This window comes from Scyliorhinus canicula, chromosome 16 (genome assembly GCF_902713615.1).
Source record: "Scyliorhinus canicula chromosome 16, sScyCan1.1, whole genome shotgun sequence".
Lineage (NCBI taxonomy): Eukaryota > Metazoa > Chordata > Chondrichthyes > Carcharhiniformes > Scyliorhinidae > Scyliorhinus > Scyliorhinus canicula.
The window spans coordinates 56,059,397-56,074,358 of NC_052161.1; the positions used below are offsets into that span (position 1 = coordinate 56,059,397).

Consider the following 14,962-nt stretch of genomic DNA (forward strand, 5'->3'; position numbering starts at 1 on the left):
AATATTTATGGCAATTTTATTGGCCTTTTCTTTTAATCTTATACAATTCCTTCATTAGCCACAGCTGACTGATGTCATTTGGGTTTTTGTGTCTTTAAGGAACGTATGGTTGCTGTAAACTAAGTTTTAATTATTTAAAGACTATCATTACGATCCCAGACCAGATCCCAACAGTGGGTAGAATATTGAACAGAAACACCAACATTTTATTTACATTTTGTAAGGCTGTGGGGAAAGGATACCTCGCTCCAAAAGTGATTTCATGCAAAATAGGGATGTGGTATATTAAAACAAACTTTATTACTAACACAGTATGAAAATACCTTTAACATCGGACAAGAAAATAGCTTACAATTACCCCGTCAATAATGCTAATTAATACAGTGACACAATAACCCTAAACTGCTATCTTTATTTCCACTCAAACAATGAAACCATCTCGGAGCCAAATTCACTTTTAAGTACAGTTAGCAGACTCCGGAATACTTGATGTGAAGATGTCTTTTGAAAAGATAAACCTTAATCCTGTCAGAACAATGCAGAATCTCTGACTAAATTTCTTCAGAAACTTCTTCTCAGCTTGCCTTCCACCCATAGACTAACTCTGTTGGCTCCTCTCGTTAACTACATCATCTTGCTAAAAATAACACACTGGGCTGGATTGACCGCTGTCGGGATTCTACATTGCGCCGACACCTGGGGATTTCCCGGTGGTGAGAGGTTATCCACAATGGGAAACCCCCTTGGCCAGCTGGTGAGAAGGAGAATCCTGGGGGCACGGCATGGTGAGTCGGGATGGAGAATCCTTCCCAATGTCTCTAATTTACTACTCTTCCGGGAATCCCCTTAATCTAAATAGAAATCCTTCAGCCTAAACTTTTCAATGCTTTAACTGCACTTCTGGTCCAAAAAGCGTTTAAAAGCAGCTCCCCTTTTTTAGCTGGGATCTGCCAGACATTGGTCTGGCAGGACACCCTGAAGCGCTGTGAAGCTCATCGCGGACAATTTTTGGTACTAAGTGCTGTTAAATAGGGGCCACGGTCTCACTCGGTCAGCTATCAGGAAACACCCAGGAAGTCACGCCTGATATCACACTTTCAAACTTTTTCTATTAAATCGCGCCCAATGTTTTGGGTCTGTAAGTTTTCATCATGACTGAAAATCTGCTAAACGAGCGAAGGAAAGAAAGAAGCAGAGGAAATAACAAAAGCCACGGAAGGACGAGTGGTGGGAATAATTTAATGAACAGTAGAATCATGATTAGCACTTGCTGTCTGAAAAAGTGGGACAGGTTATGACCTAAATTGTAGACTCGATGTGTCTGTAAAGCTGTCAAAGTGCGGAATTGAAAGATGAAATGCATTGGTAGTGCGGCAACAGTGGACCAGAGTGTCATGGATAGGAATTCTTTGGAATTCTGAACTGGGAGGGGAGGGAATGATGTGTTTTGTGGTAGCATTGCACTGGAGATGGTGAATGAACTACTGGAATTTAACTGTAATGTTCTTGCAATAATATTTACTGATTGGTTTATCTCTGGAAATTTAAGACAAATTAATTATTTTTAAAAGCATTGATCCCAATCCCCAAGAAAGCTGATCTCTGACCTTACAACAAAAATGCACTGCTCAATGCCAATTCCTCCAGGCAATATTCTCCAGAGATTTGCCATTTGCATTGCTTATGGCATATTTTGGTTGAGGTGTTAAATTGAGACTGTATATGCGTTCTCAAGTGAACATAAAAGACATCATCACACTATATTTCGAGGAGTTCTCCCTATTGTCCTGGCCAATATTTATCAATTTAACCGTTTGAAAGAATGCACCTGACTATGGGGCAGTACGGTAGCATGGTGGTTAGCATAAATGCTTCACAGCTCCAGGATCCCAGGTTCGATTCCCGGCTGGGTCACTGTCTGTGTGGAGTCTGCACGTCCTCCCCGTGTGTGCGTGGGTTCCCTCCGGGTGCTCCGGTTTCCTCCCACAGTCCAAAGATGTGCGGGTTAGGTGGATTGGCCATGCTAAATTGCCCGTAGTGTCCTAAAAAGTAAGGGAGGGGGGGGGGTTGTTGGGTTACGGGTATAGGGTGGATACGTGGGTTTGAGTAGGGTGATCATTGCTCGGCACAACATCGAGGGCCGAAGGGCCTGTTCTGTGCTGTACTGTTCTATGTTCTATTATTGATTGTGAGACAACAACAACAGTATTTGAAAAAATACTCATTGACGCTACAGCGATTTAGGATGTCCTAATGTTGTTTAAGGAGTTTTCCTTTCTTCTCTGTCTTTTGCTCTTTCTTTTCCTCTCTTAATGGAAGGGTTAAATTTGAGTGCAGCAAAGACATGATTGAGAGCTTCAACAGGATGGGCTGAGGTAAAAGATAAATGGGAGGAAAGGACTAAAGGGATTGGTTTTGCCTTCCTATTATTTAAATTACAGCTTATGTGGAACTGAATTTTGGACACTACAAAGGTAATGGAAGAGGTGTTGCATATATGGAGCTGGCTCTAACATTGCAAAGGTGCAGCCCATAATTGAGGAATTAGCATTCCCAGCCCAGAACAAATCCTTGGGGACTTCAGAGGTAATGGTGCAATAGTTGCCTTTCGAAGTCTAGCAATAAACCCATATTACTGCTTTAGAGTCTATTGTTGGTAGCTTCTTTACTGTTTGCTTTGATCCATTATATGCTACAAAATTGGCCCATTGAATGATGAAACAATCGTGAAACTCCAAGGGGAAGTTTTCACTGGCTGCAGAAATGCTCCATAAATTACAACGGCAATCTTATTGCCTTGTTCTGCTTCTCATCCAAGCTGACACCACTCGAAGGAGTCTACTGTTAGGTTTCACATGATAGAGCCCTATGTGCAAATTGTGGTCCTGTGATGTTTTTAAGACTGATCACCATTTTGTGAGACACCTGGTTGGAAAATGCACTGTGGAAACTCTACTTGATTTTACTCAACAGTCACAGGGAACAAAAAATGATAACTTGGAAACTACTCTTTTTGGACTGGGACTAACTGGAGTTCTCCTGGCTTCATGAGAATAATATATGCCACTACCAATACAACTAATCCCTGTACGCGACAGTCTCTGCATTTGCCCTCTTACTGGGCCTAACTTGCTGCTGGTCCAAAGTCACAGTAGATGCCCATTTCCTGGTGCAAACCGTAGGTGGCATGATTGAGGTTCAAGGTGGATATCCAGTTCAATAGGGTACTCCATCAGTCATAGACCCCTTGCTCTGCCCCAAACCTGTTGTCTGCTGCTGTTATACTGCAGTACTCAGCAGCACCACATGGGGTAGATTCCTTCTTGCAGCAGGACATTTTTTTTAGACAGTGCCGGACTCTGATAGCAGTTTTTATGGAACCATTACAGCATAGAATTAAGCTATTAGTCCTGAGAGACATTCAAAACTAACTCTTTATTCATTCCGATAGTTGGAAGGGACAATTTAAAAAAGAATAGGAAAAAAATCAGTGCATGTAAGTAAAGCGATACAAATATTTACCATTAATTCCTAACTAAATCAAGAAATCAAAAGTTTAAAAAAAAGTATTACAGATAAGGGAAACACCTGCTCTAGATTTAAACATTTATTTAAAAATCTGTCATTGTTTTGCAGACTTGACATGCTGGGACCAAAAGGCCAAAGAGTTTGGGTTTGCATGCGAGGGATCCTTGGTGCTTCTGCCATGATGCTGATCTTCTATGCAATTCAACAGATGCCTATGGCCGATGCCACTGTTATTATGACGAGTAACCCGGTCTTCGTTAGTATATTTGCATGTATTTTTCTGAAGGAAAAATGCAATTGGTGGGATCCAATCTTCATTATTTTTACTTTAACTGGGGTAGTCCTTATTGCCAGACCTCGGTTTATCTTTGGCTCTGGCGATTCTGGATCTGAATTTGACTACATGGGTCGTGTCAGGGGCACCCTCGCTGCTTTTGCAGGTGCAATTTGTGTCGCACTGACTATAATTGTGATCCGGAAAATGGGCAAGTCTGTCAATTATCTCATTTCCATTTGGTACTACTCAATGACTGGAATAATTCTATCTGTGATTGCGGTCTCTGTCACTCATGAGTGGCGTCTGCCCAACTGTGGGATGGATCGAGCGTTTCTAATTCTGATCGGTGTTTCTGGAATGCTAAGTCAGATCTTTCTCACAAAAGCTTTGCAGATTGAGAAGGCTGGGCCCGTGGCTCTTATGAGGACCACAGATGTGCTGTTGGCCTTTTTATTGCAGTATTTATTCTTCAATTATATTCCGACCTGGTGGAGTTTGGGAGGAGCATTGTGCGTGACAATTAGCACCACTGGAATTGCTATCCGGAAATGGTATAGCATCGTCAGTTAAGACCAAGCAAACCATTGGGTAGCCTAGAAACACAACTAAAATTTGAATGTAGTTGCTGGGGAATGCTTAAAAAAACTAGTTAAAAAAGCAAAGGGATGGCTACCCATGTGCTTTCTGTATACTCTGAGTATTCATACCCTTAACTAAGATTTTCTCAGGGCGATGTAGAAATAAGGGCAATCATTTAAATTGTGGATCATGAAAAATAATTTTTAAAGAATCAAAATGTAATATTTTGTAATTTGTTATACATGTCCTTGACTGCCCTAGACCTATCTGGATGTTGGTCCTGGCTCAGTGGTGGCAATGCCACCTATGAGTCAGAGGGTCATGGGATGATGTATCTTTCCAGAGATTTGAGTGCATAATGCAAACTGACATTGCAGTACAGCCTCCGGCATGCTGCTTGTTGGAGGTGCCTTCTTGTGGATGAAATGATAAAGCGAGGCCCTGTCATCCCTCTTGATGTGGCTGTAAAAGATCCCACGGCACTTCTCAAAAGGAGAGCAGGCAAGGTTTCTAGTTATTGTGGTCAATGTTTAACCCTCGATGACAACAGATTATCTGGTAATTTATCACAATGTTGTTTCTGAGATCTAGCTGTATAAATGGGTTGCTGCCAATGACTATTCAAAAGTTTATAACTCGTTCTGAAGCTTTTTTGGATGTTCTGAGGTCATGAAAAACACAAGGTGCAAGTCCTTTCTTTCTTAGTATTCTGATGGAGTTCTTGAATAATAGACGCGATGTTCTGTAAAACATATAAAATTACTTGGCCTTCAAAATGTTTAATAAAAGTAGATGTTTTTAAAACACAATTTTAGTATTGTGTAAGTGAGAGCAGGAAATATGATTGCAGCTTTAAAGGAACAAGGTTAATTTTGTTTCCACAATAGAGCCATTCTGCACACGTCCAACTGTTATCCACCAACATAAATTTACAGATGAAAAAAACTAATGGTTAAAGGTGCTGAACGACATGTATTCTGCAGCACATTCCAAACTGTAGACAGCACTGCTGAGTATGTAGTTGCTTTGTTCCATTTTCTCCCCTACACCACAATTTGAAGCAATCCTGCCAATGAGAGCTAGAATGTCTGGAAGTGATGTTGTTATTGTACAGATGTTTAACATGTTATACCAAATTCCACTCCACTATCTTCAATGGAACTGTTAATCCATAAATTCCTCTGTTAAAATAACAGTGAAAGGAAATTGGTATGATTTTGCTAAGTAGTTGCGATGATAGCCTTTCCAGCCGTTAGTGTCCCTGTTTCTTCTGACACAGTCTGCTATAAATGTATTCATTTACAGGATAAAGAAGAAAATAGTTCTCATGATTAGCAGATGTATGATGAATTTAAGGAGCCAGATTTTAGGATTCTGTAATTACCAAAGTTCGTATTCATGCTGTCAAATATCCAGCTATTTAACCTTTCATTGATACAGTTTCTGGGTTAAATATCAATGGTTAGTTTGCAGTGGATTTTGTTGAGCATACTTTTTGACGGTCTTTGCAGGTTTTATGAATGAGTTTCTGCAATTTTTTTTTTGATAAAAGCCATCGGTAATCTTGAATTCCACAAGAGAATTTCTCCCAATCAACTTTGCAACTTACAAACATATGAACATATGAATTAGGAGCAAGAGTAGGCCATTTGGCCGCTCGCGCCTGCATCATTATTCAGTTAGATCATGGCTGATCTGGTTGTGGCCTCAAATCCACATTCGGAACTACTCCCAATAATCTTTGACTTATTATTCAAGAATATAACTACCTCTGCCTTAAAAATATTTATTGACACTACCTCCGCCACGCTCTGGAGAAGAGAGTTCCATGATCCTCTAGGAAAGATTTTTTCCCCCTTTCCTTTTCTTTTGTTTCTTTGATCTTTATTTTATGTTCCGTTTCTCCATTCATGCCCTATATACCATTGATCTTTTCATTGCTGTTGTTTAGGGCAGCACGGTAGCATTGTGGATAGCGCAATTGCTTCACAGCTCCAGGGTCCCAGGTTCGATTCCCCGCTGGGTCACTGTCTGTGTGGAGTCTGCACGTTCTCCCCGTGTGTGCGTGGGTTTCCTCCCGGTGCTCCGGTTTCCTCCCACAGTCCAAAGATGTGCAGGTTAGGTGGATTGGCCATGATAAATTGCCCTTAGTGTCCAAAATTGCCCTTAGTGTTAGGTGGGGTTACTGGGTTATGGGGATAGGGTGGAGGTGTTGACCTTGGGTAGGGTGCTCTTTCCAAGAGCTGGTGCAGACTCGATGGGCCGAATGGCCTCCTTCTGCACTGTAAATTCTATGATGATATTAACCACCAGTTTTTACTTGTTTCTCTTGTCCCTGTTTCCTGCTTGCCAGGTTGCCTTTTTCATGACATTTTTGCAAAGCTTCTCATTGCGGGTGGCTTCAAACATTATTTGGCAGCCTTGTTTTCAGTTATCTAGCCCTAAGGTCTGAATTTCCTTCCAAAACCTTTCTGCCTCTCAACATATACCTGCACCTTTTAAGCCATTCTTTAAAACCTGCCTATTTCTCAAACTTTTGGTCACATGTGATTTGGTGTATGGTTTTGCCTGATAATGTTCCTGTGAAGCGCCTTCAGACTTCTGTTAAATACACCATATAAATGCATGTTTTGTTCTCTTGTCTATCTCTCATGTCTGATCTGCAAACTGGTGCTCTTAGAGAAGGAACATGTAGGCTTGGGGACTTGGTGGGCACTCTCTGGAATATTGACATAGATAGTCCTACGACTTAAATTATGAGCTTATTTAAACTTCATTAGATTTTGTGGTTAATAATGAGAGGCGTTGCCTATGTATGAGGGGCCACCAATATAGTTGCCTTTCTATTATTGACTCTGTGGCAACACAGCATTGATCTTATTGGTTGGTTCATTTAAAATATGCAACTGAAGTCCCTTCATGTTTTCAAATTACAATATGCAGGTTTTGAAGCACCCACAAATGCATATGGGAAGTTATGGTGGTGGGGGCAAAAAGTGCCTTGCTGTAAACTTTTGAAACAAGTCAAGCAATATCTGCTATCCATAGCGGCTTTTAGAGACTCAAGTTCATCAAATGCTGAATGTCAGTCAGGGACTTTTTTGATTAAGCACTGAGTATCCTCTATTTAGTCTTCCAACAGGCACAGCAAATATATTGCCCACAATATTTCCTCGTAAGTCATTAGATAATTAAATTTAACCTAATAGTGGGTAAAGTTTCTGAATCCATCAACTTACTTTATGGGAAAATCACAGAATGCAATTGCATCGTTTCTCTCTTTCTGTGTTCTCCATTTTTGTCAGTAGCTGATGCAGTGGAAACTTCACCTTCTCCTGTTTCTATGGCCGGGAATATTAGGATTCCAGGATTGCCCTTCTTGCCATCTAGAGAGTCAGGGGTGAATGCATTGGGGTGGATACTGGCTGCCTGCAATCATTTAATGTTCCAGCGAATATTTGTTGACTGGAGATGGGACTTCTGTCCTTAATCAGCAGGAAGTTCCATCTCCGAGCTGCTGGCCAATCTGATTGGTCAGTAGGTCTCTAACCCTGCTGTGCCAGAAGCTGTAGTGGACAGCACTGGGACTGCGAATGGTCCACCCACAGAACAAGTCCTGGGAGAACAGAACCAGGTCAGTGCAAGGTCTTGGCAGGGGGGCGGCTGAGGAGGTGGGGGGCCTGAGAAGGTGGGCAGGGGGTTTGCGACTGACCATCAGCAGGGCCAAGACCTTATGGGGGCAGGAAGGGTGCCTAATGTTGAAAGAAGGTTGTTGATGGAAGCACCCTCCATTCTTCCACTTTGTCTCTGCCCGTCCGAGCCTGAACAAGGTGACTTTCCGTTTGTAATAGGACATTGAGTACAAGAATAAGGAGGTCCTGTTCAACTTTGTATAAGACTTTGTATTAGGCCTCATCTAGAGTACTGCGTATAGTTCTGAGAATCATGCTCAAGGAAGGATGGGAGAGAATACAGAGGTGATTCACAGGAATGATTCCAGTAATAAAGAACTGTAGCTATGAGACTAGTTTGGAGAGGTTAGGGCAGTTTTCCTTGGATAAAAGAAGGCTGAAAGGAGACTCGATAGAGGTATTCAAGATCCTGAGGGGTAAGGGCAGAGTAAATAGTGAGAAACTGTTCCCTCTCGAATGAGCATCAAGAACGGGCACAGATTCAAAATAATTGGTAAAAAGGAGCAAAAGTAATGTGAGGAAAAGTCTCTTTCATCCAGAGTTGTTTGGAGTTTGGAACAAACTTGCTGAGGGAATGTAGGATGCACGTTTTTGCGGTATTCAAAAGGGAATTGGATTTCTATCTGAAAAGTAATCTCCAAGGTTCTGGGGATAAGGCAAAGGTGTGGGACTGGGTAGAATGCTCTTTCAGCGAGCCAGTGCAGACATGATGGGCTTTCTGTACTGTAAAGATTTTGTGATTGATATTCAGTCAACATGCACTGAAGAAATATTTGCTTTTTAAAAGGCACCAAGTATTTGGTAAGTATTGCTGCCTCATAGCGCCCGGGACCTGGGTTCAACTCCTGCCTTGGGTCACTGTCTATGTGGAGTTGTCCACATGTACGTTCTCTCCATGTCTGCGTGGGTTTTTTCTGGGGTGTTCCAGTTTCCTACTACATTCCAAAGATGTGCATGTTAGGTGGATAGACCATGCTAAATTGCCCCATCGTGTTCAAAAGGTTAGGTAGGGTTATTGGATTTCAGGCATAGGGTGGGTCATTAGCATAGGTGGGAAGTTCTTTGAGAGAGTCGGTGCAGACTCAATGGGCCAAATGGCATCCTTCTGCACGGTAGTGATTTTATTCTATTCTATTTAGAAACTAATTGTTTTGCCAGGATATTGCTCCTGGACCAATTTTTGAATTCTTTGTCACTACTCACTGCAGCTAAGTAATACTTGGTAAGTAGCTCTAAGAAGTGAGCCCATTCTCTTCTCTCCCATTTTATACTCTCTGTCTCAAATGTTTCTCCCTTTTCTAAGTTAATTATTACAGAAACAATTATCTTTTGTTGTTGTTTCACTCCTTGATGCTCCATGGCTTTTCTAACATGTTTTGCAATTAAATGTGGATTTCTTTTCTCCCCTTGTTGCCTGCTTGCAGTTTTTCTCAAGAAGACATTTTGAATTAAATTACTGATTCAATTACTTACTATCAACTTTTGATAAAATTCTTGAACTTTTGATTTGATTTAAATATTTTCCCCAGTGGATGATCTGACATGGCTACAGTGTACAGCCATTGATCCATTGCACTGTGCTAGGAGGCTGGCGCCTCCTTTATACAATCGATCAGACTTTTCACTTCAATCAATGGACAGGAAATTCAGGCTGGGTCTAATAAGTGACCAGCCTGCATGGATTCTGTGATTTAATTTGCTCCTGTCTATAGCGTTAGCAAAGACCAAATGGAAAGTGATGCCAGTCACATTGCTCTCAGGGGTCACAAACAGAAGATACCCACTAATAAATGTACTGCTGTATTCAGAAAAGAATCCAGAGATTAGTTAGAATATGGGACATGTCACAAGAACATATTGAGGTAGAAGTACAGAAGCATTGAAAGGGAAGCTGATAAACAAACGAGGGAGAAAGAAATGGAAGGTTATGCTGATAGGATTCGATGATTCAAGTGGGAGGAGGCTCATGTGGAGCTTAAACACCAGGACCATTTAGGCCTATTTCTGTGGTTAAAATGCAATTTAATATCTGCAATCATATTGCCAGGCAACCTTAGAAAGGTACAAAAATGTATTAATGCCAACACATCTAAAAGCACATTAGGATGGATGCAAAGGCTGAGGAAGGAATGGGTGTGAATGGAAAATTAGGGGGTGAGTGAAGCTCATCGGAGGAGGATGTTTAGTGAAAGACCAGGAAGACACCATGCCAGAGGACAGGATTGGGAAACTGAGCAGAGAACAACATGGCTCTGTGTGTGTGTGGTGGATATGATTAGTCTGTGCTGACCATTTGACAGGAAGCATCGGGGTAATCATACAAATTGCAGGAATCTCTTTAGCATCACAATCACTGCATTTTCACAATATTACAAATTCCTGGATACAAAGCTTTTCCTAATACTGTCCTAACTTGGGCAATTGATGGGATTAGATGAAGTCGAGTGGGAGGAGGAGCTGGCATAAATCCCAACATGTACCTATTAGACCAAATTACCTATTTCCGTGCACTAAGGTATTTCCCACAGTTTTAAATATATTCAAATATTTTTGTGGAAAATGTGATGTTTTTTCACTTAAACTTTTGTCAAACGCTTTTATATTTGAATGAAACATTGCAATATGAGAAACTTGTTTTTAATTATTGGGCATAAATGCTTATAATAAAATGTTTGTATTTTTCTCAATAAAAATGAAATGAGTATCGAGGATATTAGTATGGTGTTTTTTTTTGTAGAAAATATTTTATTGAGGCATTAATAATTTTAGCATTTTAAACAACTATGAAATCCAACACACACACAAACCCCACAATAACATAGCCACCTCTCCCCAACCCTAGACCCTAACTGCCCATAGATTAGATTCCCTGCCCTTATTCGGCACTTTGGAGACTCCGCATACCTCCTGTCCACCTGTAGAATGTTGCCTACCAATCTATCCAACTCCGCCCGCTTAGCTTTCTCCTTATGGGCCCGAATTTAGATGAATTCTCCCCCCCCCCCCCCCCCAATTACTGCCTTCAATGCCTCCCAAATCACCCCCTCCTAAACCTCCCCCATGTCATTAATCCTAATATGGCCTCCATCACCTGCTCACACGTCTCCTCCTCCTCCTCTCGCAGCCCCACATCTAATCTCCAATGTAGGTGCTGGGCCTTTCCTTTGCTGACTTGCAAGTCCACCCATTGCAGGGCGTGGTCTGACACCACTATTTCTGAATATTCAGCATCTACCACCTCAGCCAGCAGTGCCTTATCCATAACAAAAAAGTCTATCCGGGAATTCAATTTGCGAACAAAAACTTCTTACTCCTTGGCCTCCCAGATCTCCACGGATCGACCCCCTCATGTGCTCCATGAATCCCCGGAGCTCCTTCGCTATAGCTGATACCTTCCCAGACCTAAAACTTGACCGATCCAATCTTGGATCTAGGACCCTATTAAAATCTCTCCCCATAATCAGTCAATGTGAATCCAGGTCCGCGATCCTCCCCAGTACCCGTCTAACAAACAACATCATCCCAATTCGGGGCATACCAATACCACAGCCATTCCCTCCAACTTCCCGCTAACCATAACATATCTAGCCCCGGATCCGCTTCTACATTCCCCACCTCAAATGTCACCTGCTTATTAAAGATCGCCACCCCCTCGTTTTAAAGTCTAGCCACAAGTGGAACACCCGTCCAACTCATCCTTTCCTTTAGCTAATCTGATCCGCCACCTTCTAATATGTCTCCTGCAATATGGCCACGTCCGCCTTCAATTGCTTCAAGTGCACAAACACACGGGCCCTTTTGACTGGCCCATTCAGCCCCTGAACATTTCACGTCACCAGCCTGGTCAGGAGGCACCCCTCCCCTGCCAATCAACCATAACTTCTCCTAGGCAAGTCTTCAGCTCATGTCGCACACCTCCCCTGGCACAACCTCGGGCAGACACCGTCATCGACTCTCCTCTCCTCCATTTCAAAAGTCCCCCCTCCGTCAGCAGTGAAATCCCCCCACCCCTACTCCCCCTCCCGTTTCCCCCCCCCGAAAATCGACCTCCAGCTCACCCCCCACTTTGCTTCCGTGAACTAACCCACCCAGCTAGCCTGACAGTCCCCACCCATGGTGCCTAGCATCCTACCCCCACTGATTCCCCTCCCCCCAACCCCACTCCGAGTGCAAAAAGTCAAAACAAAGGCAAGAAGTAAAAACAAATCCAATGTCTGAACATCGAGACCTGCCCTTCATCCCTTAACAAAAAACTAACCCAGCCTAACCCCAAATAGAACCCAAAAACAGACAAAGAAATGAACGAAACCCAAACAGCAAAAGCCCAAAATTTCTCACAGTACAATGCATGCACTTTAGTTCTCCTCAATCAGAGTTCAAGATCCTCCTCCTGCCAGTCCCATTCCCCTTCATGAAGTCTGCTACCTCGTCCACCGAGCCAAAGTACAGTTCCCGGCCCCAGTAGGTCACCCATAGGCGAGCCGGGTACAGTAGACCAAACTTAGCGCCCTTCTTGTACAGGGCCGACTTGACCTTATTAAAGCTCACCCTCCTCTTCGCGAGCTCTGCCCCAGGTCCTGGTGCACCCGAATCTCGACACCTTCCCAGGTACATTGCCTCGTCTGCCTGGCCTACTTTATGATATGTTTCTTATCCAGGAAACGGTGCAATCGTACCACCATCGCCCTCGTCGACTCGCCCCCCCCTGGGGCTTGTTCAACAGTGCCCTGTGGGCCCAATCTACCTCCAGCAGCTGATCAAACGCTGCTTCCCCAAGCAGCTTCTCCAGCATCTTTCCAACATATGCACCCACATCCGTACCTTCGATTCCCTCCGGCAAGCACACAATCCGAATGGTCTGCCTACCAGAACAGTTCTCCAGGTCCTTCACTTTCTCAGCAGTCACTTCAGCTCGTCCCAAATCAGTCCCAACTCTAATGCCAACGAAGTGGACTGTCCCTCGTGCTCCTGCGCCAGCTCCTCCAACCTCTGGATTGCCTGACCCTGGGCTGCCAGTCTCGTCTCCACATGGTCCACAACCGCCTTGATCAAGTCCACCACCCGGGCCAGGTCCTCCATACTTTCCTTCCGCTGTTGGGTGAACTTCTCATTTAAGAAGCTCACCAACTGAGCCGGCAGGGCCCAATCCTGCCCGTCCGCCATCTGAGCGTGTGTTGACCACTCCTCATTCCCCACCGCCACCTGGTTCATTCTTTTCCGAGTACTTCTGGACTGCAGCTCCATAAACTAGGGATCACTCTCTTCTGCTCTCACTTCTGCACCTTTTTCCTCCAAAATTCCTGATCCAAACTGGTGTAAAGACCACCATGAGCGAGAGATGCCAAATATGCGACCACTCACTCCATGACTGCCACAGGAAGTGACCTTATTATGGTTGACTGGACTGCTTTTGTTATGCTATCACATGGCTGGAATGTTATTTCTGATGTTCTGCAATGTAACATTTTGTATCTCTTGTACTGCTATTCTGCTCTGACTTCTGAGTCACTTCCTCTGTTTCAGCTTTGTGATTCTTAAGCAGCAGCTAATATGTGGTCTTCAGACTTACAGCTGCTTAACGATGTTTAGACTATCCTTTGGAGAAACTGGCCTGGATTCTGTCGAGTTTCTACTTTCTATCTCTCTCCTTTTCAGAACATTGGACTCGGGAGCCATCGACACTTGGAAGAGGAGTAAACCATTGAGCTACCTCCACCATTCTATTCAATCATGGCCGATCATCCACTTCAATGTCTTTCCCCCACATCTCCATATCCCTTTATGTCATTGGCACTTAAATATCTGTTATTCTCTACCTTAAACATACTTGATGACTAAGCCACAGTGCTATGAGGGTGGGAATTCCAAAGAGCCCGGGAAAAAATCTGGTGAACCTTTGCATTTCCGCTTTCACAATAATATCCTTCCTAAGGTAAGGGGAGCAAAAAATGAAGTAAGACTTTGCTACTTAGACAGACTTTATTGCAATAAAGCCGAACAAACTATTCGCCTTCCTAATTACTTGCTACATCTGCATTTTAGCCTTCAGTGATTTATTGGTGAAGACATCCAGGTAGATCCCTTTGTTATGGACCAGGGTTTATCAACTCCAAAATGTATTATGGAGTCCATCTGACCTATATCTTTTTATTGAATTTGGCTAGGATTAGCAGAAGAGCCTCCCTTTAAGGTGTTATTCAACGGATTTCTTAGGCGCTTTTAATTTTTAAAAAAGCTTTATTCTAAGAATTGAGTTCTCATTTGTATAAACACGCAGCAATAATATTTATCAACTATAATCAAAGACCCCACACAGCTACAGTAATCAATGTATAACCCTTAATGAATTCCCCCTTAACTGTTTCAATTCAATAACAAAATTCAAGTAAAACCAGAAACCCCTTTTTCAAAGATGTGGCCCAGTACATGGCATACTCTCTGGTATAAGACTTGTTATTGACACGTCCGCTCCCAGCACCTTTTCAAACAGCAGGTTTCAATTCCTTCCAGAAAGCAATTATCTGTCAAGTTACCAAGCGCTTTTAAAATAGAGATAGAGAAAAACACTTATTTCAACCTGTGCAGTCATACCAGTTCAAACTCAAAGCGAAAGTAAAACTCGGAGCCACAGCCCAGTTCCACCCACACAATATGGGCTGGTTTAGCTCCTCCAACTCGATTGGGGTCCCCAGACCCTCCACCCGCTCCTCCTCCACTCCTGGGAACTCCAGCTTATCCAGAAAGCACCGACCGGTACAGCCCCTCGTAAAGGATCTCAACACCCCATTAATGTCCCTACCACTCCGCACCAGGTTCCCTCCTGCATCTGTGACTCCCCCTATCTCTCTTGCTGCCTCCTGCTTCTGGAGCTGGTGGGCCAGCATCC

General features: G+C 43.1%; 1 protein-coding gene across 1 annotated transcript; it reads left to right on the forward strand.

Annotated features, from left to right (window-relative positions):
- The first annotated feature begins 2,140 nt into the window (after positions 1-2,140).
- LOC119950707 (solute carrier family 35 member G1-like) lies at positions 2,141-5,705 on the forward strand. Its single transcript, XM_038773373.1, has one exon. It carries the CDS (start codon positions 3,644-3,646, stop codon positions 4,373-4,375), a length of 732 nt encoding a protein of 243 aa, XP_038629301.1. The 5' UTR covers positions 2,141-3,643; the 3' UTR covers positions 4,376-5,705.
- Positions 5,706-14,962: the final 9,257 nt, after the last annotated feature.